Consider the following 23,681-nt stretch of genomic DNA (forward strand, 5'->3'; position numbering starts at 1 on the left):
ATTGCTTTTTGTTTCTGAACAAAGTATAATTATTGTGGGCTCGTGTAAGTTGGGAAGAGGTATGGTTTGAGAGCGCAACAAAGCGGGGAATGGAAAGAGATGGAAGAGTAGAAGGGGGATAAGTACGGGGAAGCAAAGGAGGAAAAGGCTAGGATCCATTGGGCCAGAAGATGTGGAAGAGTGGCAGAAGGACAACAGGATGTGTCAACTTATGTAAAAAGAAATGAAAGCGGAATAATCTTGACTCAATTTTGTTGATGTCAGAAGGCTGCTGAGGTGGGGAGACACTGGATGCAGTTGCAGAGCTGAAGGGTGGTCTGACTACTTAGTGGACTTGTTATCCTGGGATAACAGATTTGATCTTAGGAAAGCGAAGCAAGTAGGCCCAACCCTTTCTCCTCTGGTCCCTGGCTGCTGTTGACATATGCTATATGGCTGGTCAGGAACACTGTGATTAGCACTCAGCCATGAAGGCCTCATGGGATCTTGCTGCACTAAAGACAGATGAGGTTCTGACAGATTGAGAAATCCAGCAAACAGGGATAATAAATAATAATAATATATGGAGATATACCTCATTCATAGAACTGGAAGGGACCCCGAAAGGTCATTGAGTTCAGCCCCCTGCCTTCACTAGCAGGACCAAGTACTGATTTTGCCCCAGATCCTTAAGTGGCCCCCTCAAGGACTGAATTCACAATCCTGGGTTTAGCAGGCCAATGCTCAAACCACTGAGCTATCCCTCTCCTTGGTATCAACATTCTCCCCAGTTGTCTGCAGAAACAATTTCAAACTTGGCAAGGTGGGGGGTGGAAGTAATAGCACTTGGTAGTCAGGATATTTTATCTGTCCAGGCAAAATATGGCTCACAGAATTAGTGGTAGCACAGTAAAACTCCAGGTTTAAGCTAAATTAAGCTATTTTACTAAACAATGCAAGTATGCCGACACTAAACTCCTGGGAACCAAGTCTTTGCCAAGGCCCAATTTCTTTGAGTAAGTCAGATGTCAGGCAGATTAGTATAAAAATAGGTCTCTATTGAACAGAAATAAACTTGTTTTCACTGCACATGCATCAAGCAGAAACAGTCTGGCACTAGGTATATGTTTCAACACTATCTCAATGCATCAAACTGAAGCCTTTAAATGGCTGGCAATAAATCTTGCTGTTCAAGTTATGTAAGTTAAGGTCAAAATGTTGAATAAGGGTTTAAGAATTAGAGACTGGGAAGAAGCCCAGGGTATTCTTGAACGTCTAATGGTTACATTAGCTATTTTGCTGTAAGAAAATATTGAGATTGTTCCAACGGAGCAGAGTTTGCACTCCTGTGCAACTACTGGCCACCAACAGAAAGTCAACATTTGCTAACACAGACTCAAAAACAACAAAAGTATAAGTACAGGGTTAAAATATAGTTTTAGACAATGCTGTGAAAAAATGTTCCAAATTGGCAGCCACCATATCATCTCTGTAGAAGAATAGCAATAATAGGAATATGGTAAGTTTGCTGTCAGTATCCTAACCCTAGCATGGTAATGAACATGTAGCATCCACAGACTGAGAACTTCAGAAAACCTTAACTCTTCACCACCAGTCTCTTAGCCAAAGGCAAGAAAACACCAAACATCCAAAATATTGCAACAGCTGCTTTTTAGTCCTTTTGTTTCTTCTTTAGAGGAAATGTTCTCTTCCCATTTGGTCTCAAAATGTTAATATTGCACACAAGGCAGTGTGGTCTGGTGGTTAAGTCAGGAGACCTAGTTACTATTCCACACACTGCTACTGGCTATATAACCCTCAGCAAGCCACTGCTTCTCCCTTAGTTCCCTCAAGCTGTTGAGTGGTATCATTCCCACTTTTGAAATACCCTTTTTGAGATCTTCAGATGAAAGGTGCTAGAAGTGCAGAAGTATTTATCATCTGTTCCAACATCCTGGCTGGCCATGGGCTTCCGAGTAAGAACACGAGTACTCAATGGGGGAGAATGAAGAGGCGTGATTAATAAAATCAGGGGGACACACAAATGGAGGGGCTGTGTCCCGATTCCTATGTTGGGAGCCAACTCAGGTTTGGGTAACCCACAGTCAGGATGCAGTACTTTCATTCCACAGGTTTCCTGGTTATAGTTTTTCAGGCACACGTGCCCCAAAGTCAGAATTTAGTGCAATTTGTGGTACAAACTTTTCAATGTAACCCTATAGATACGCAACTTTAGGTTATTACAGAGTTCAAGCTACTACTTAAACTGCAAGGAGGTAGGGGTGGCAAATAAAGCTTTTGGTATAAATATCAGTCTTTTCTCATTGCCTAGGGAGGTTCTGGAATCCCCATCATTGGAGGTTTTTAAGAGTAGGTTAGACAAACACCTGTCAGGGATGGTCTGGATAATACTTAGTCCTGCCTTGAGTGCAGGGGACTGGACTAGAAGACCTCTCGAGGTTCCTCCAGTCCTACAATTTCTAGGGAATGGGGGTTCCCACTGATAGATTAATATTTCCTTTTTTAGTAGCTCTGCAGAAGGAATTATGTACCCAAATGGAAATATCTTAATGGACTATGATAGATCATCTGACATCCAGCAGAGATACATTTGCATTTTTTAAAGTACTCCGAAACATCCTTCTCTGCAGCTCATTCCGCTGGGACAGAAGGAGGACAATCAATTTATTTCTCTCACTCACATCTTCCCTACTCAGTGCTGTTCAGATGCTTTATACTGAGAGAATCTGCAAGTACAACTTTTCTAATCCTTCACATGAAGCTCTGTTCCCGTTCCATTCTCTGTGGAACCCAGTAGCAATGTAGAACTGTTTCCTAAGTACTGTCTCCTCAAAACTAAACTCAGTTTGGCAGGAATTTTATTGTGAACATCTAATCATTTTGGAAAATCTTTATATTAGGGCCAGGACCAGCTCTACCATTTTTGCTGCCCCAAGCAAAAAAAAAAAGCTGTTCGGACTGGGACTGCCGCCTGAACTGCTGAAGCTGGTGCCTGGAGCCAGCTGTGATTAGAGCTGTTGATTAACTGCAGTTAGCTCATGTGATTAGCTCACAAAATTAATCACGATTTAAAAAATTAATCTGCTAAACAATGGAATACCAACTGAAATGTCTTAAATATTTTGGATGGTTTTCTGTATTTTCAAATATATTGATTTCAATTACAACACAGTATACAAAGTAGACACTATATATCTTTTTTATTCCAAATATTTGCACTGTAAATGTGATAAACATAAATAGTATGAGGTGAACTGAAATACAGTACTGTAGTGCGATCTCTATTGTGAAAGCACAACTTACAAATGTAGATTTTTTTTGTTACATAACTGCACTCAAAACCAAAACAATGTAAAACACGTCCACTCAGTCTTCATATTATAAAGATATGAATCTTTAGCACATGTAAATATCTTGCAGCACCAGCTTCAACAATGCCATGTGAATGCCTGTTCTTACTTTCAGGTGACACAGTAAACAAGAAGTGGGCAGCATTATCTCCCATAAATGTAAACAAACTTGTTTGAATGATTGGCTGACCAAGAAGTAGGACTGAGTGGACTTGTAAGTGCTAAAGTTTTACAGTTTTATTTTTGAGCGAAGTTTTTTTTTGTACATAATTCTATATTTGTAAGTTCAACTTTCATGACAGAGATTGCACAACAGTACTTGTATTAGGTGAATTGAAAAATACTATTTCTTTTATTTTTACAGTTCAAATATAATATAAAATGAGCACCATACAATTTGTATTGAGTTATAACTGAAATCAATATATTTGAAAACGTAGAAAACATCAAAAAATCTTTAAATTCCATTATTGTTTAACGGCATGATTAATCACACTTACTGTACCAGCACATACCTTGGCCCATGCCGCTTCCTGCAGCCCCCATTGGCCTAGAGCAGCGAATCGCGGTCGATGGGAACCACAATCGTCCGAATCTGCATACATAAACAAACTGGCCGGTCTGCCAGGGTGCTTACCCTAGCAAGCCACATGCCAAAGGTTGCCGATCCCTGAGTTTAAAATCATCAAATTTTGGTGTAGACTCGTTTATAAGCCGACCCCTGCTCTGTGATGCGTCACTTTTTTACCAAAAATATTCAGCATATTAATGAGTATATATGGTAATTTTTTTTAATCGCGATTACTTTTTTTTAATCGCTTGACAGCACTACTTTATATTCATGATGTTCTTGACTATACTCTTAGTGCTCAGTTCTGCATTCTGCCCATAGCAGTTGCTTTACTATAGAGATGTCTTGCGATTTGTCCAGGTGATTAACTCCTAGATCTAACCAACTTACTCACAGCAATTAATTTAGTACATAGATTCTATCTACCTTACTTCTACCAGACTCTGCATTTTCTGTTTCATTGTTTTTCAATAGTTTATGTAGCAACTGATATTTAAATTATCCTGTGAGTGGGGAGGGAAACCCGGCATGATCCAGTTCCTAGTGCGGAGCCCCACAGTCCACAGTTCAGCACCTGTGTTCTCAAAACTGTCCCTTTCCACAGAGAGCCCTGACTGGTTGGTGGGAGAAGGGGAGAGAATATGAGGAAACAGTAGGAAGGCTGGCCTCTCTCCTTAGCTACAGAGCAGGTGATACCCAGGGCTTCACCTCACTCCCTGCTCTTCTCATATATTGGAGAAGGAACCACATGGTCTGTTAGAGAGCACATGTAGCAATGGCTGCTGCTGCAGGGATACACCAGGTTGAGAGTCTGAGCTCTGGGCTGGGGAACAAGCCCAGGGATGAACGTGAGGATATGGTCCTGTAAGCTTGTAGCACATGTAAGAATCAGCAAGAGCCCAACAATCAAGAAGACCCATCAGTGATTTAGGAACTGCGAGTGTCCAGTAGAAGAGGGGCTGGACACACTCAGATGTTGGAGTATACCTACTGCCAACCTGTACAGAAAGCAGGGTGTGCAAGGCCTAGAGGAGAATGCTTGTGTTGCCTAGGGAGACGAGATGACAGGCAGAAACTAGGCTTCCTCATGCTAATGGCGGGTGGTAGCAAGGTACTTCACAACCCTGGGTGCCTCTGAGAAGTGTCACAATTACTCTGCCAGTACAGAAACAGAAGGGCTAGCCAATTATGTGACCAAAGCCTCACAGCAAGAAGGAAGTCCAGTGGTCAGGGAAAGGGCCAGGAGGGGCCAATCCATTGCTGGTAGAGTGGAGAAGCTGCCATTCTAAGAAGAGGGATTCATGGAATGCAATGACCCTAAATGGAGCCCTCAGGGCATAGAACGAAGCCTCAAATTAACCATTTGGTCCTGTGCCTGACTGGAACTGGTCTAAGTTCATGGCAGAAGCATCCAAGTGCTACCATCACCTTCAAAAGGAGTGTGGATGGATGCAGAACTGAACACTAGCTCCCAGGTGACTACCCAGCAAGTAACATTGTTTCACCTCAATACTGTACATGACTGGGAACAGCCTCAGCATCCCTTACGTAAGATACAAGCTCACAAGTGCTCATTTGGGCTCACACTACTGAGCTACAGGGAGAGAGAATCTAAAAGGCTTTTTTCCTCTTTCAGACAGTCATGTTGAGGCAGTTTTCTGATGGGCCACTCCTTATAAGATCAACGTTGAAGGAAAAGTAAATATGGTTAGTTTGCACAGAGGTTATTAAATACAGATTAGTCCAACTGCCTCTGGCAGCCACACCTCACACACATTGCCCTTTATATAAAGGGAAGGAAAGTAGCTCCTTTTCTAGGAGGCTATGTGAACTAACCAGTTGAGGACTATACACTGAGATAAAATGGCAGAAAGAAAAACAAAAAAGGTTGTGAACCCTCTAGTGGCCTACTCAACACAGACAAAAAGGCTGACGGAAGAAAGATACCTCCCAGCTTGCAAGCAGAGAGCTGCGGCAAGCAGAAGCCAACTGCACAATGGCCACTTGGGCCGCACCTGTTTGGCAAATTTAAAGGGGCAGTCCCAGAAAGGCATGCTGGAGAAAATATTACTGTAAGAGGGTGACCCTGACAGGGGAAACAGTAGAGAGCCAGCAGTGACCAAAGGAAGTGCTCCAGAAAAAGGGCTAGTTACTTACTGGTAACTGTTTTTTAAGAATTGCTTCTGTGCACTCACACTTGCGCTGATGCCTCTAGTGCTGAGCTGCAGAACTCTCTTGGAAAGCAATATCACTTGGGGGTATTCAGTATAATACACTGAAATACCAGCTCTGCTCTAGCTGAGGAGGGGAAGGCCCTCTTGTTCAAAAGACAACTCTGCTAAGTGCCCTAAAATCTGTAGATTTACACCAATTGTTTTGAAATTTTCTATGACTCAGAGGAGTACAGGGTAGGGACGTGATCCAAATGTGGGGTCATCTAAATACTAGTCTACACTAGAAGCGCTACGGAGGTGGAGCTGCTGTAGCGAATCTGGTGAAGATGCCAATGGGATAGAGCTCTCCCATCAGCATAATACCACCTCTTGCAGTGATGGAGTTATCTATTTCAGTGGGAGAAACTCTCTCCCCAACATAGCATTGTCCACGCGGGTACTTAGGTCGATGTAACTTACATCACTCAGGGATGTGGATTATAAGAAATCAATTAAATTTAGGCTAAATACTGGGAAAGAAATCCTAACAAATGGAGCACCCACAGGAAAAAAAATAGCGGGTGCTTAGTACCCACCAGCAGCCAACTCTCTCCCCTCCTCCACCAGCGCCTCCCACCTGCCAGCAGACCCGCTGATCAATTCCTTCCCCCTCCCTCCCAATGCCTCCCGGCCACCACGATCAGCTGTTCCATGGTATGCAGGAGGTGCTGGGGGGGGAAGGATGGAATTGGGTGGGAAGAGGTGAGGCGGGGCCTGGGCCAGAGCTAGGGTTGAGCACCCCTGAAGCAAGGAGGAAGCTGGCACTTGTGCTGACAGATAAATTGGACTATGAAATAGTATCCCAAAGGAAGAGTTGGAAGCCTCATTACTTGAGACATTTAAAACTAGACTGGACAAAATTATCTTCTATACAGAACAAACCTGCATCAGCAGAAAGACGGCCCAGATGTTTTAATGGGTCTCTTCTACCTCTAATTTCTATGCATATAGGAATTTAAACTACTTCATGCACAGCAATAGAAAAAAAACATTAAAAAGACCAACCCAGCCACAACAGTCATTTTAAACAGCTGTATTTTGAAGCCCTCTTCAGGAAAAGTATGTAAAAACTTTAATTTTGGTTTATGTCTGCTGCTGCACCATAGATTAGTTCTTCCTTGAGGCTGCAGCAGCAGTCAAAAGTTACAATGGATAACCCCTGCCTCAATCCCCTGAATGAAAAGGGATGCACTAAAGTTGACACAGCTGCCACTTTGAAGCAACAGTATCTCTATTCTTTCATGCACACCTTCTTCCAGCTGCTGGTGCTCTGACCTTCCTGGCCATTTTAATATTTAGCTGCATTGAGGTAGGAATTTTGAAATAGCCAGTCTTTTGCACTACAACACTGCTAGGAGAAGGGTAATTTCTACCTTCTATTACTGCTTTCAGTAGTGTCTGATATGATTGGTGAACCTCTGTCAAAGGGTATGTCTACACTACAGGATTATTTGGATTTTACGGAAATCGATTTTTGGAAACAGATTGTATAAAGTTGAGTACACACAACCACACTAAGCACATTAATTTGGCAGCGTGCGTCCATGTACCGAGGCTAGCGCTGACTTCCGGAGTGTTGCACTGTGGGTAGCTATCCCATAGTTCCCGCAGTCTCCCCCACCCATTGGAATTCTGGGTTGAGATCACAATGCCTGATGGGGCCAAAAATTTGTCGCTGGTGGTTATAGGTAAATGTCATCAGTCAATCCTCCCTCCGTGAAAGCAACGGCAGACAATCATTTCGCGACCTTTTCCCTGGATTGCCCGGGGAGATGCTATAGCACAGCAACCATGGTGCCCGTTCAGCCTTTTTTCACTGTCACCGTATGTCTACTGGATGCTGCTGACAGACGCGGAACTACAGTGCTACACAGCAGCATCCCCTTGCCTTTGCAAGTTAGGAAAGATAGTTACCAGCCATACTGTACCATCTGCTGCTTTGCAAGTTGACAAAGACGGTTACCAGTCATACTGTACCATCTGCTGCTGTCATGGGTGCTCCTGGCTGGCCTTGGTGAGGTCGGTCAGGGGAGCCTGGACAAAAATGGGAATGACTCCCGAGGTCATTCTCTTCTTTAAGTTTTGTCTAATGGAGAATCAGTCCTGCCTCGAGTATCAGGTAAGCCTACTAAAGAACCAGAGAGACAAACGGCCGCTCCGGGTCAGAGCCCCAGACATCCCGCAGAAATGATGAACTGCATGCCATTCTAGGGGCTGCCTCTGCAACAACCTCACCCATTGCTTCCCTCCTCCCCCAGTCCTCCTGGGCTACCGTGGCAGTTATCCCCCAATATGTGTGATGAAGTAGTAAAGAATGCAGGAATTTGAAACACTGACTTTATTGCCTCTGCAAGCAGAGATCAAGGGGGGAGGGGAGGGCAGTTGGCTTACAGTGAAGTAGAGTGAACCACCATTCTGCACTTGCTCAGCCTACAGCTGAAAATGGGAATCTGTGATAAGCACTAGGATAGAAGCACAGGCAGGACTGAATTTCCATTTGTATGTGGGTCTTTGGTTGACACTGGTAAGATACAAAATGTCCCAGGATATGTATGTTGGGGGACAGTTCTAAACAGCAGCTTAATTTTGCTATTTGCAGCAAAATGAAGAGGTCTAAGTATCTGATTGTGTGCCCTGGTAGCAAGGGGTAGGCGTGACCACGTGGTGCTGCTGACTGGGAGAGCAGCCTGAGGCAGAAGCCTTCAGCTGACATGATATTCCAGGCAGGATTGAATCTCCATTACACAAAACTTAAAGAGAATGACATGGAGTCATTCCCCTTTTTGCCCAGGCGCCCTCGGCCGACCTCACCGAGGCCAGCCAGGAGCACCCACGGGATAATGACGGATACCAGTCATACTTACCATCTGCCGTCCGCAAGGCAAGGCAAGGGGATGCTGCCGTGTAGCGCTGCAGCACTGCGTCTGCCAGCAGCATCCAGTAGACATACGATGACATTGAAAAAAAGGCGAGAAACAATTTTTTTCCCCTTTGCTTTCACAGGGGGTGGGGGACAGGACGCTGACATATACCCTGAACCACCTGCGACAATATTTTTGACCCTTCAGGCATTGGGAGCTCAGCCCAGAATTCAAATGGTTTTCGGAGAGTGTGGGAACTGTGGGATAGCTACAGCCATCAGGCGCCCCTCCCTACGTGAGCGTCCATTTGATTCTTTGGCTTTCTGGTACGCTTGTTTCAGGTCCTTAAGTTTTACGCAGCACTGTGTTGAGTCCCTGTGGCCTCTGTCCATCATGGCTTTGGAGATTTTTTCAAATGTTTTGGCATTTTGTCTTTTGGAACGGAGTTCTGATAAAACAGATTCATCTCCCCATACAGAGATCAGATTCAGTATCTCCCGTACGATCCATGCTGGAGCTTTTTTTTTTGATTCTGGAATTGCTTGGTCACCTGTGCTGATCAGTGCTCCATGCTGGGCAAACAGGAAATAAAATTCAAAAGTTCACGGGGCTTTTCCTGTCTACCTGGTCAGTGCATCCGAGTTCAGATTGCTGTCGAGAGCAATCACAATGGTGCACTGTGGGATAGCTCCCGAAGGCCAATACTGTCGAATTGCAGCCACACTAACCCTAATTTGAAATGGCAATGTCGATTTCAGCGCTACTCCCCTCATCAGGGAAGAGTACAGAAATAGATTTTAAGAGCCCTTTATGTCGACAAAAATGGCTTCGTTGTGTGGACAGGTGCAGGGTTAATTCAATTTAACGCTGCTAAATTCGACGTATACTTGTAGTGTAGACCAGGCCAAAATGAATACAGTAATACAAACTTTTTGTCTTCTGGAAGAAATTAAGAGTGTGGCTGCTTTGCCTGCACATTTTAAACTAACACATACTATGCTTGTCCAGTTTATGTTGTCAACAAACTCCAGAATATGCTTGTAAAAAAAAAAAAAAATCTAAAAAGGTAATTCTTTGCCATCAGATTTGTATGCTGGAAGTTTAATTCTGTGGAATAGGGATAGAGAATCCCCAACGGAAATCCATGTGTTTTCACAATTCCTCAGTAATAGGGCTGAGGTGATAAGACTGGTTTATCAACAAAACAACTATCTAGAAAGCCTTCACCCTGCCTCTCTACTGGATTTCTCACAATAGCCCACATTTCCAGTAATTCGGAAGCAGAGAAATTCGTTTTTTAAAAGCTGGTCCTCCTTTTAATGTGTTGTTTCCTGTTTAATGGTCTTTTTAACTTCTAGATGCTCTCAAATATTAGATGTGCTGATTGGACATGCAACTTCAATATTTGCCCTGTTCCTAACACATACATCCGAATTCCAATTCCACAGCAGGTCCCAACCACAAATTCTACATATAAAAAAGAAAAACAAATTTACGCCTTATCTAGGCTATACCTATACCAGCAAATCCTTTTAGTGGGAAGATAACTTACACTTGTAACAGAGTTCTAATACCAGTTCCATGAATTAGATAAACTATACCAGCAAAAGCAATTTTTTGCTGGTATAACTGTCTACACAAGGGCTTTTGCTGGCATAGCTAAGTCAGTTTGGAATATCATTTTTTTCCACCTTCTAACTTCATAGCTACGCCAGCAAAACTTAAGGGTAGACCAAGCCTTAGTACAGAAAATGTCCGATTTATTTATTGTTGTACACGCCTTGTGACTGAAGTGTGTGCCCACCTCTTGGACACACATGTCACTTACCTTGGCGAGCCTTCCATCTAGAAGTCTATTTTTTTAAACTTACAAAAGCAAACACTCCTGCTTATTGAAAGATGTCACAGAATGACTGGCCCTTGCAAGAAAGGGAGCATGGTGCAGTGCATCGGCTCTGATTACCTGCTGCTGCCCAGCTGGGTTTAAGGGAAGGCACATGAGCCTTATACGGGGGAGACAGCCAGTGGTGGGTTGGTGGCAGATGTCTGCCAACACTTCAGGGAGTAAGGCGGCTCCTGCAGGGCCTTAAGATAGCAGGTAGAAGCTACCAGCACAGAAGGGCTGCAGAGAAGGCCAACCAATAGGGAACAGGTGCTGGGAGGGCAGAAGACAGACCCTCAGGCAGAAAGGGCTTTGCCCAGCTTGTACTGGAACGAAGAGTGTTTGAACTCTGAAGGGAAGATGGACTATTAAAAAGGACGGGCTGTGCCCAGATTGTGACTGGGTGAAAAATGAACTCTTAGAGAAAGACTTTAAGGGAAGAGGGTCTGGGTGCAGCTGAAACTGGGATGAAGACTTTATAAAAGTTTTCTTTAGAAAGCCTTTGTGCAGGACTTCATAAGTTGGACCCTAGAAGAAGAAATGTTTTGAATATGTGTATTGTGTGCAGTTTTTAAGAAAGCCTGAGTTAAAGGGAAATTTGAGGCAGGCCTCAGAAGAGCCAGACTTGTCCAACAGGGGGCACCACAGGTCAGATGAGTCATTTGCTAGAAGCTAAAAGCAGTTTCCACTTCAATCAATGAAGTAATCCAAGCAGTGATTAATTCTGTTTAAAATTTAATATAAAACTCTAAGTCAATGAACTATCATCAAAATTAGTCCTGAATATTTCTTGTACGTCAGAATCTATTTAGAAGTGGCGTATTCTTGTGAACACATTGCGTCTTCCTACCCTATTTCTCAGCACAGCACAGAGGCCTCAAGTTAGGGCTTGTCTACACAGCAAGCTACTGCATAGCAAACCAGGCTGTGAACCTACAGCACATCAGCTTGCCACGAAGTAATATCCCATGTGGGAAATGTTACAGAGCACTGAAAGTCCTGGAGTGTGCCTTGACACATTACAGTTATTTGTACATACATATGTACAAAGTAAATTGGTTCTAGATTGTTTTTAGCTCAGGGAAGGCCCCCATGTATTATGAACACAATCTTTGCCTATGTATTTATGACCCTCATCTGCAGTTATCAAATTCTCCAAGCATAGAGATTATCAGTGGTTGGATAGCCCAGATTACGCAAGAGGAGGGTATGGGTCACGTTACAAGGTTTTAACGTCATAGGATTTATTTATCATGCTAAATTACTATTCCACTAAAATCTCTTCTAAAAGACTGCTATTGGTAGCCTGATTCATTTGCCCCATATAAAGTTTTCAAATGATAGTTATGTGCCACAAACATCAGTTTATTATTACAATAACATATGCTTTAAAACCAGGCATAAGCATTCTGTATGAGATGAGAGGAAAAACCTCACTTACCTGCACTGCCGAGCTGTTTATAAAACCTGTATTCTAAATGAAGCTGTGGGGCACGGGATTTTATTGGTTCCTGCAACCAGAGAGTGAGGAAACAACGGTCAAATATAAATAAAATCGATTCTATGGAAATTTTTAAATTTTACACCAACCCATTGCCACCCAAACAGTTAAACATCAGCATGTAACAGTCCAACACAAGAACCATTAGTTGTCATCTAAATGAATGGACCAAAAAAACCCAGAAGCTGCTATAAGAACATTATATCACTTACTATGAAGAACTTCTCTAATTTTAAACAATTCGCCTTTTAAAATATCTAAAGTGCCGAGTTGGGGGGGGGGGGCTTCCTATGTAAAGATGTTCCTGGCTGTGAGCAGGAATTTTAAATAAGCATCCCTCAACAAAGCTTTAATTAATTAAAAAACAACCGTGACCATGTAACATATTCTCTGAAGAAATGACACGAGAGGTTTACCAGTCGCAACCAGTGGATCACTGATAGTCCATAGGGCCTTTTTTGTGATCACTAACAAGTTTTTGAAGCTTGTTCAAAACCACATTCATTTTGCTCTTTTAATTAGTACCTTAATTGTATAAACATATTACCTTGGCCTGAGCAAGTACAGTAAGCTGCATGTATCACTTAAAAATGCCTCATACTGGATCCTTCAATTTTGAATCATTTAAATATCCCAAAGTGAATAAATTAAAATATTCAACCATCTTTGATATTTAAAATTTAGTTATCTTGTTGGTTTACAAAAATATAAAATGAAGCATCCTATATGCTTCCAGTATGAACTGTACTTCAAATTAACAACTTCTTCACAGCCAACGTTTTCTCAGCTATCCGATCCGTGTGTTATACAAAGCTAGCTTTACTTGCAGAGTATAAAAAACTAACCACCAAGAAAGATTAACACTTATGTAACTACCAAGCTAGACATATTTTGTCAAGTGAGGAAGCATAAGAGACTTAGTCACCACCCATCTGAACAGGGTGGATAAAAATCAATGATTTAAAAAAATAGGATTTTTTTTTATTTAAATCTGATTTTTTTATAAAATGATTTTTGAGAAAAAAAACTATCTAAAGATAGTTTTAATTAAGAGACATTATAGCTCAAAGATATCTATAAGCAAAGTTTTGTAAGCGAGTTCCAATAGTTCATGGATTACGGACTCAATCTGATGGGGTTCCAAGGGCTTCTGTATAGATTATATAGGTTAATCTTTCTATCTACCTAATGGGACTCAGTGCTCAGTCTAGAAGATACCATCAGAGATGCTTAGTTTTGCAATTCTCAAACAGTGGATTTGTGTCTCCAGAGATAACATGCTTGTTAACAGCAACAATGTTTTTAAATAAATAAATACAGAGAGGTGAGAAATAACAGACCTCAACCTATTGTACACACATTTTCAGAGGGACAGAGTCAATCCCTTACCCCTCTCTAGAAGTGCAAAGTTTCAAAGAGTTCAATGAATAGACGATTGAGGGGGCCGAATAGATCTGGACAAGGAGAAGAAGTCTGGAGATAAATGTGAGAAGGGAGGGACAGGGAGTAGAAACAAAAGTGAAACCGTTTGAGCAGCATATACCAGAGGTCATGAGGTCTCTCTGAGCGTCGCCTTCATAGCTTTGAGATCTACCATACCATTCTCTCACTAGAAGGGAAAACCTATAATGGCAGCAGGTCATAAGAGAGACCCAGTTTGGGAATATTTTAATGAAGTTCCTCTACCTGTGGGTAAGAGAGGCATGCGTGCAAAATGCAAACAGTGCAACAAAGAAATGCAAGGCTTGGCTGCCCGAATGAAACATCACGAAAAGTGTTCCTTCTCAGGAGGAAACTGCATTGAAGATGATGAAAGGAACATGCCTGAACATGCAGGATCTTCAGGCTGGTAAACTTTATTATTTCATACTTCTTTCTTAAGGACTGCCTGTCTTCCTTTTGAACTATTCTTGAATTCTCATGTTTGAGCAAAAAATATAGTTGTTACTCTATTGTACTATCATTTAAATGCAGTTGTGATTAAAAATACATAGCTGAAATGGGCAGATCTCCCTTTTACAATTTCACCTTTAAAGTAGTACTGAGTGTCAGTGAAGTAATACTAAATGAGCAGTATGGCAATAATAATTAAATAACTGCACTGACTTATTTTGTTTAGGAGAATCCATTCTCAACATAAAGGATTATGAAGACTGTCCACCTTCAAGATCACCACCATTTTCTATAATTTCAGAGTTATCTGCCATGATAGTGTTTCAGTCACATCATGTATGTCACATAGCCACAATATATCACCTGTAGCAAAAAAAAAAAAAAATCTCCATCATCTAGGAACAACTATAGATAAGTTTGTGATAAGAATCAGCAGATTATAAAAAGGGTCATTGATGAAAAAATTGCCCTGTTTGTTTATGCAACAAACTCTCCTTTCCATATGATTGAGAAACCACACTTCATTAACATGGTTCAGTCATTAAGACCAGGCAGGATACAGTCCAACCAATAGAGCAGATGTCGCAGGCAAATTGCTGGATAAAGTATCTGAAAGAAAAATTGAGCAGTGTGCAAAAAGTCTAGGGGGGGGGGGGAATTGTTAACCTGAGTCTTGATGGGTGGAGCAATGTCCACAATGATCCTCTTGCATGCGCTTGTGTGACAACAGAAGAAGGGAATGTCTTCCTTACAGAAACAATTGATACACCAGGATACACACAGCAGAATACTTACAAGAAGTAGCAGGAAAAGCTATAACAGACTGTGAAAAAAATTCAAATGTCTAGTACACAGCTTGGTCACAGACAATGCTGCAAACGTATCCAAGGCCTGGGCTACACTAGCAAGGGGGTTCTAACTAAAATATGCAACTTCAGCTACGCGAATACTAAGATATACAACTTCAGCTACCGGTTTGCATAGCTGAAGTCGAAGTATCTTACTTCGATTTACCTGGGCGTCCTCACAGCAGCGAGTCGACCACTGTGGCTACCATTGACTCCGTTTACTCCTCCTGCCAAGGTGGAGTACACGCGTCGATGTGGGGATCGATTTATCACATCTAGATGAGACATGTTAAATCGATCCCCGATACATCGGACACTACCTGCCGATCTGGCAGCTAGTATAGACGTACCCAAAGATGAGAAGAAATTATTTAGAAGAGAGTCCCAAACTAATAACATATGCTTGCAGTGCTCATGTGATGCACCTCCTAGCCAAAGACTTCAGTGTTCCAGAAATAAAGGCTAATATTGTTGAAATTACAAAATACTTCCGTAACAACCACTTTGCAGCAGCTGCTCTGATAAAAGTGGCAGGAAACAAGCTAACTCTCCCACAAGACGTGGGTGCTGGCTGGTGAGTCTCGTCCACATGCTCAGGGTTTAGCTGATCGCCATATCTGGGGTCGGGAAGGAATTTTCCTCCAGGGCGGATTGGCAGGGGCCCTGGAGATTTTTTGCCTTCCCCTGCAGCGTGGGGCATGGGTTGCTTGCTGGTGGATTCTCTACAGCTTGAGGTCTTCAAACCAATTTTGAGGATTTCAATAACTCGGTCCTGGGTTAGGGGTTGTTATAAAAGTGGATGGGTAGGGTTCTGTGGCCTGCCTTGTGCAGGAGGTCAGACTAGATGATCATATTGGTCCCTTCTGACCTATGAGTCTATGAGTTTATGAGTCTATGATGGAACTCAGCAGTGGACTGTTTTGAGCACTATATCAAGAACTGGCCAATCTGATGACAATTTGTGAACAAAATCGTGAAAAAATAGATGGAACTGTCATAGCCAAAGTTCTCAACATCGGGCTTAAGAGAAATGTTGAACACATGCTGACTACCCTGAAGCCTATTTCTTGAACAAAATGCAGGGAAATAGCTGTTTTATTGCCAACGCTGTTGAAATTTGGAAGGAACTGAGTGAGATCTTAAACAGAGAAATATGCAATGACAGAGTTAAATTACAAGCATTGGAAAAAAAAACACCATGGGAGAAGCACTATCTCCAGCTCATTTTCTTGCAAATATTCTAAATACTCAGTACCAGGGTCAAACCTTAAGCGAAGAAGAAGAGTGGTTGGCTAGGACGTGGAGATCCACAATCATCCCTCCATAATACCAACTACAATAAACTTCAGAGCTAAGGATGAACATTCAATAAATATATGTCTGATGATGTTTTAAAGGAAGTCACACCAGTCAACTGGAGGAAGTCACTTAAGCACTTGGATTCAGAGACTGTTGAAGTGATAATTTCACTTTTAACAGCAGTAGCTGCTTCTGTCAGTGTAGAAAGAGTATTTTCTTCTTTTGGACTAATTCATTCCAAATTGAGAAATCGTTTGGGACCTGAAAAAGCAGGAAAGCTCGTTTTTCTTTTCCAGATTATGAACAAACAGGAAAATGAAGGTGAAGATGACTGAGATAGCTGCAGAAGCCAATATTTTAAGTTTCTCATGTTGACCGGGCTGACGTAGTTGATTTAATTTTTTTTAAAATATTTCATTTAGCTATTTTAGTTAAACAATTTTAACAAAAACAAACATTTTAAAAAATTTGAATGTTTAACTTAATTCAAAAATTCATATGCTTGTTTTGTTAAAATATTATATGTCTGCTGTTGAAGAAAAAAATCCAGAACACTGTTTTAGTCAAACGAAACAATTTAAAATGTCTGTCTGATGATGTTCTCCTGCTAATACAGCATGGCAAGAAAATCCTCCAAATATTAATGATTAACCTGTTGAATTGGAGATAGTTCACCTCCCAATGACTTCATAAATATCTGCTTCAATTTTACCTTTGGTAAATGAAATAACCAATCATTCATTTTCTGATATAGCTGTAAAACTAATCTAAAAAGTTTTCAAAATAAATCTCTTTAAAAAATGTTTAGTGTGTACCTTCTAAAAATGAAACCTACATCTCTGAGTTGTGAAGAATCTGTATTAAGGTTATAACAACCAACAAGAATGCACTTTTATGTAGAAATCCATGATTAAATCGAGTCTTGCTAACTAGTGATTTAAATCAAATTAACTTAAATCAAATCCACCCTGCATCTGAAAACCAGTGACTGAATATGGTTCAGCTATTAGTGTATTAACCTATTGCTGATATCCAGTGTTGACACTGCAGTAGTAATGAAAGTGGAGAGGGATCTATGGCCATGGTAGGATTGTTAATGGGTCAAGGGCCTTCAAGAAAGAAGGTTAATACAGAACACAAAGAATCCCAGCGGGAATGGAGGAGATGGAAAGAGGTGGCATGTATTTCTTACATATGGAAAAAAAGCTAGCATTTCCTACACTCAACTTTTTGAACTGGTTCATAACTTGACAAGGAATCCAATCAGACAAAGATTTACCTAGTTTGCTTCTGAAATTCAGTTTTAAAAGTATGGGAAAGGTAAATCAACCTAGACCTTAGCAGAAGTTTAATACCTATCTCATAGAGCTGGAAGGGACCTTGACAGGTCATTGAGTTCAGCCTACTGCCTTCACTAGCAGGACCAAGTACTGATTTTGCTCCAGATCTCTAAGTGGCCCCCTCAAGGATTGAACTCACAACCCTGGGTTTAGCAGACCAATGTTCAAACCACTGAGCAATCCCTCCCCCCGAAGTTTGCCTGCAAAGAAACCAGTTGCTATCTATAAGTGACTTTAATGTTGATTAAAAGATGCTAAACTACAGCGCCAGTGAGTTAAGACTTCTAGGCATTCACAGAAGGTACTGAGTGCAGGCAATAGCTGTACAAGTTTTCCCCACACTGATGCAATATGCTGAGCTCTGACTGGAATGGCAGACCTGAACAAATAATTCAGTCTCTAGTCTCATTTTCAAACCATGTCCAGCCTTGCAAGTTTTCTAGGCCCCAACGTCCTTAGACTTCCACTGAGTAAGAACTACAGGTTAAGGCCTCCCCTCCAATTAGTAGAAAGACCTTGATTGGAATTTGAACTGCCTACAAGCTGTTCAAAACCCAATCAAGCCTCTTTGTTCCCTAGCAGAAAACACCTGCCTTGGGCTGAAATCTCTATTGCTCAAATATCCAGAGATTAAACCATGATTAAATGTCTAGAAAGACAGCTGGAATACCATTATCAAGGCTATTCAGCCCATGCATGGAACAAAAATAGGCTACTGCTTTGCTTCATAAGCCCCTCGTTTTCAAGTTGGAATCTGGTTGTGAGACAGAACTGGAGGAGAAATCTACCCATCCAGTAGACCCACTAACCAGACTACCTCCTATAAGTGGTGGAAGTAAATTTTGTAACAAAGTGTTTATGCAGAGAGGAATGAGGCAGGATGGTTTCAACTGGTAGAGAAAGATGCAAGAAGAAAAAAAATCAGAAGATGCATGACAATATCTACAGAGATTCTTAGTTCTGTCAATCCAACATGCACAAAGGTAACTCTCTACAGATCAGATCAGGGAATGCTGGTTTTAATATATCAGAGATAATACCACGATTCCTAAACTTGTTTCCCATTTAGATTTAAGAGGAATTCTAAGATTCCCTTACAGGGGGCTTTGGAGGGATAAAAAAATACAGGCAGAACTGCAGCACTGACTCTCGGATTCTAGAGAGGATTCTGAGAACAGTCAGAGCAGTAGGAGATTTTGCACAGAATTCTCTCCTTTGACTTGATCCCAATGATGCAGGCAAAAAGAAAAGACTGTTCCCTCTAAGGAAAACTTCACAAGAGTATGCTGATCACACACCTATTTTATTTCCCTGTCAATCTTCAAGTTATTTTCAAGGACAGAAAAGTCTCTTAGGACTTTAGCTCAGCTGAATCATTGCTAAAGAAAATTTTAAAAAGAAAGCTTGTAGAAGCCTCTGCTAGTGAGTAAGACAGAACTACTCGTAATAATTATTAGTTTTAAGAGTCCTTTGTATATTACTGGCTTCTTTCCATGAAGGGGATCATTTATACTATTGCTAAACAATCTTCATAAAACCTGTTTAGTACAGAAAACAAAGCAGAGAACAGCTGGATTTCTGTTTTTGCTAAAGCTGCAGGAGCCTATTTCATGTACACTCTTCAACTGAATGAGTTTACCAATTGGATCTTTATTGTACAGTATGATGTGAGGAGACCACAAGACCTAATCCTGGTTTTGACAGACTCCCTAGGTAAGACTGGGCACACCACCCACACCAGCTTTCTATAAGCTTCAGGTGCACTTAATTTCTATGTGCAGTGAATGGAGGTGTGTTAGCTGCATGTGCAAGTTAGATATACATTTGCACACTTCAAAAATTTCAGAAAGTAGGCTCTGAACTTTTCTGTCTGATTCCACATCTGTGAAAATGGAAAGAAATGTTAATGTTTGTAAAGTGTTTTGAAGATTCTTGACATCCTGCTTCCTCTCTAATTAATGAATTTGACATTCAGCTCTAGATCAGCTCCCTAGTCATCACCTTAAGCATTCTCTTAACCATGTCTTCACTAAGCATTGTTGTCCACTCTTGGCCCCATTTCTCCCTATTTCGTGCAAGTATCCTTTGTGCCAATATTTCAGTTGTACAACTATCTGAACAAGTTAGTGACTAAACATTTATGCACTCAAAGCTACTTCACGAATACAAGAAATCTGGTCCCTCTTTCCCTGATAACCATCTATTCAAATAGATGTATTTCAGGTTCTCAAATCCATCAGTTTTGTGAGTTGTAACTGGTCTCTCCAACAACCTAAGACATTAAAGCCACAGAAGGGTTACTTCAATCATCAGAAGAACTGAAATTCTTTGGCTGCTTGTGAGAAGCATTTTTTCCTTCAGAAGCTTTCCCATGGTTATGTCAAAAGGGGGTTCCGAGTAATTTTCTGCTCGGTATTTGGATGCCATGATTAATCTGACTAAAGAATCTACTCCCAATTCTCAGTATATATACACACTTTCTTGGTATAGGGTAGGATGTCATACCTTCAACTGCACAGCATAAAAGGAGAAACATAAGCTATGGGTTCCAAACTAGGTCAGTATCACAAGAGATGCAGGTGGAGGTAGAAACAGTGAGGGTTTACACTGCTCTACAAGAAAGTAGTGTCCTTGCCTCCCTTATGATGGACAGTCAACTAAGTATTGCAAAAGGACATTTCTCTTTACTGCTTACCCTGGTCTTCATAAAAAGACCAGATAGTTTCGACTTACTCTCAAGTTTGTCCAAGATTTACAGAGGCACAGGCTATACTCTCAAAACCAGACACTACAACAATAGAGATGGGGCAGCCCAAGAAGCAAACACACTGTATGCCTACCCAACATGCCCTGCAAACACTAGGTTCTAATGGGCAGGAACTGCCTTTCTTCCCTCCATACAAAAGGAAGCATTGTCTTGTCAGTGGAATTCCTCTCAGCTGCTGCCTGCGCACAGAAGTAGCATAGCTCTCCTTCAGAGAAGCTGGGCATGCAGTTCATATTCTGCCCTTTGTTCTAATGTCTGAACTAGATTGCTTGATGCTGCCTGTGGGAGAAGGGCATACACCTCTGAAGCTTCTTCAGTAACTTGACGACCTCTCAGGAATCAAGAGAGAGTTTTAGATGTTACCTGAATTGAGAGTGAAATCTCTCTACTTCTCTCTTCCTGGCCTTGAGAACAGAGGATTTGGAACCATGTAGTTGGTCAATCTCCTCCAAGCAACAGTTTGGAGCTTCCTAAGGAGGCAGACACACTGACCACATTTAACAAGTAGGCAATATCTACCAGCTGCACAGTAGTAGGAAAGCCCATGAAGGAACTGTCTGATATAAAATGCAAGGCTAAAAATTCTAAATACCTGAATTAGGTATGTGTTTTTTTAAGTGTAACACAGATGGAAGATGAAATTTATATATTCAAGCTTTGTTTAAATTTCTGTAGTTAAAGAACACCAGAAGCAGGTCCTGAATGGTTGAGTTCCAGTTACGTGTCTGTCACCTCTTTCCTGTTGAAGTGTTGTGAAGCACCTCATTTTGGTGTAGTACATGTTCTTATTTTACAAGCCACAGAGGATAGGGGACTTGGATCTGGCAGACTTTCTAGACCTTAACTGAGTTAGACAATTTCTCTGACTCCCACTCCCATGTTTTAACCACAATATGTCTATTTGTATTACAGAGGGGCAACTGATCAAAAGGAAAGTTGTATTCCAGCCATTTGCTATGCTTCTTTAAGCAAACTTTGCAATCACAATTCACTACAGCTGTTGGGGGAAGGAAGAGAAGCAAGAACTCACATCATGCGTGCTCCGTATTACAGGCATTGTACATGAACTGAGCACCATCTCCCCTGAGGCACATAATACCGGGCATGTGAAAACACTTAAGCACTCTTTACCCAGATTCCCAAAAATCAGTTGCATCCCACTAAAAGGACAGAATCCAGCCATTTTTCATATTTTTCATTGTAATAAATCCTCTATAGCTGCCCACCTGATTATGCATAAATAAGGTAGTCTGGATGAATGTATAAGTAATTCAGGGAGCACTGTGGTCCTCAATTTTGGGTATGCCTCAGATTAAGCTGGAAGGAAACTGAGCTCTTGGAAGATGTGGCAGACAAGGCTATGCCTACCCTAGCAAACTCATGTCATTGTCATTTGATGAGTTTAAAGGTATGACACCATAGTTTTGGAGTTGCACCATCCCCAAAAGAGATCTCTTTTCAGCTGAGATTTTCCCCTGCTTCCTCTGCTCACAAAGAATCACTGCTCACAAAGAATACGGAGCACTGCACAGCTTGGTCTCTACCTTTTAACAAGTTTTGCTGCAGCCTGACAACTTATCAGTAACTTGGGCTCTGCACACACAGTGGAAAGCTTCTTACAGGCCATGGATAAACTCTGCTTACTCTGACATTGTTTAGGAATCAACTATAAAGACAGAGAACTAAAGAATTAGAATAGTTTAAACGTGTTTTCTTAAATAGGTTATTAAAAATAGAAATTAACTTTTTTTTATTAATTTGCTTTGGGGAATGAGGACTTTTTGGTTGTCCTTTGTATTTTCAAGGTATACAACTTGGGTTTTTATAGAATCAGAAAAATGGCTGGTTGATTATGTGTTTCTGGCAGTGCTCAATGCGCTAAGTGCAGTAAAAAAGGAAGGCACAGTACCTGCCACAACAGGCTTGCAATCTTTAAAATATAATAATCTCTCTCTCTCTCTCTCTCTCTCCGGGGAAGTGAAATAATGGACACAAACATAATTCTAAGGAGGCAACATTTGAACATATAAGCAATAACCCAAACAGTTAGCACCATTCACTGGGATCTACATGATATCCCCTATGCCATCATTCCTGTTTAAGAAAGGTGCCACAGCTATGATTTTTAAATTCTCTAATAATCTATTCTAATTGAAATGTCTTGTTCTCATTCAATATATTACCCTAACCTAGGATGATCTCACCTCTGTTCAGCCAGAGTTCAGTATAAAATAAGCGTAGGGTGAAAAAGCTGCCTTCTGTGCATGACATTTGCAACTGTCAAGATATTTTTAAGTAATACAACCACTAAATTAAGGTTCTACTTACCAGTTTGATCGCTACATATTCATTGGTATAGAGATTTTTGCCTGTGAAAAAGAGAAAGACTTTCAGCATCACATGTATGACAGACAATATTCCTAGCCTAAGGAGTCATGCATGATGAAATCTCATTGTGCACTGTATGTGCAAAGAGCAATTTAGACAATATAATGAACAGACCCAACATAAGTATAATTATTAATAATCCACAATAAGTATTATAGCTCACCAAGCTAGACTAGAAACAGCTTGCACTAATTCATGGCGGATAAAAATTGATTTAAAAAAATTAAACCTGATTTTTACTTAAATCTGATTTATTTAAATTAAAGGCTTTTTAGAAAATAAACCAATTTAAAATTAAAATAGAAGATTACGACAACCTAAACGTATGATCATCTATTACAAATATTAACCCGTACACATCTGCTGCTGTTTTAAACAGAGTCAAACCACTGAACTGCTAGAAGTCACTGGCTAAGCTTATCGAACCAGAGTTTACTGAAGTGCTAAACCAGCTTTTGAAAGTAGTAGCCTCTTCTGCAAGTGCAGAAAGAATATTTTCTTGATTTCAGTTTATTCAACTAGTTTAGTTCAATAGCTAGTTCATTCAAAGTTAAGAAACCAATGGGAGTTGAAAAGGCAGAAAAGCTTGTCTTCCTCTTCTAATCTAAGAATCAAGTAGGTGTGAGAGGATGAGATATACTAATTCTAAAATCTTGAAGGAATGGTAAACAAAAACAAGTTCAATTCACTAACTACAGATACTACTTCCATTGTTTAATACATTTTGATAACCTTTCTGAGAAGCATGCTGGATATATAAATTTTTTT

General features: G+C 41.0%; 1 protein-coding gene across 5 annotated transcripts in view; it reads right to left on the minus strand.

Moving 5' to 3' along the window:
• Positions 1-23,681, minus strand: part of CSNK1G1 (casein kinase 1 gamma 1) — a 292,459-nt gene that overhangs the window by 128,262 nt on the left and 140,516 nt on the right. For all 5 annotated transcript variants that reach the window (XR_007776268.1, XM_050967443.1, XM_050967442.1 and 2 more), the window contains exons 3-4: positions 22,854-22,894; positions 12,319-12,388 (exon numbers count right to left, since the gene is read on the minus strand). Coding sequence is in view for 4 of the 5 variants with exons in the window: in XM_050967443.1 (XP_050823400.1) it covers positions 12,319-12,388; positions 22,854-22,894 (111 nt within the window). In the remaining variant the exon portion in view is untranslated. The remainder of the gene's footprint in view (positions 1-12,318; positions 12,389-22,853; positions 22,895-23,681) is intronic.

This window comes from Gopherus flavomarginatus, chromosome 9 (assembly GCF_025201925.1).
Source record: "Gopherus flavomarginatus isolate rGopFla2 chromosome 9, rGopFla2.mat.asm, whole genome shotgun sequence".
NCBI lineage: Eukaryota > Metazoa > Chordata > Testudines > Testudinidae > Gopherus > Gopherus flavomarginatus.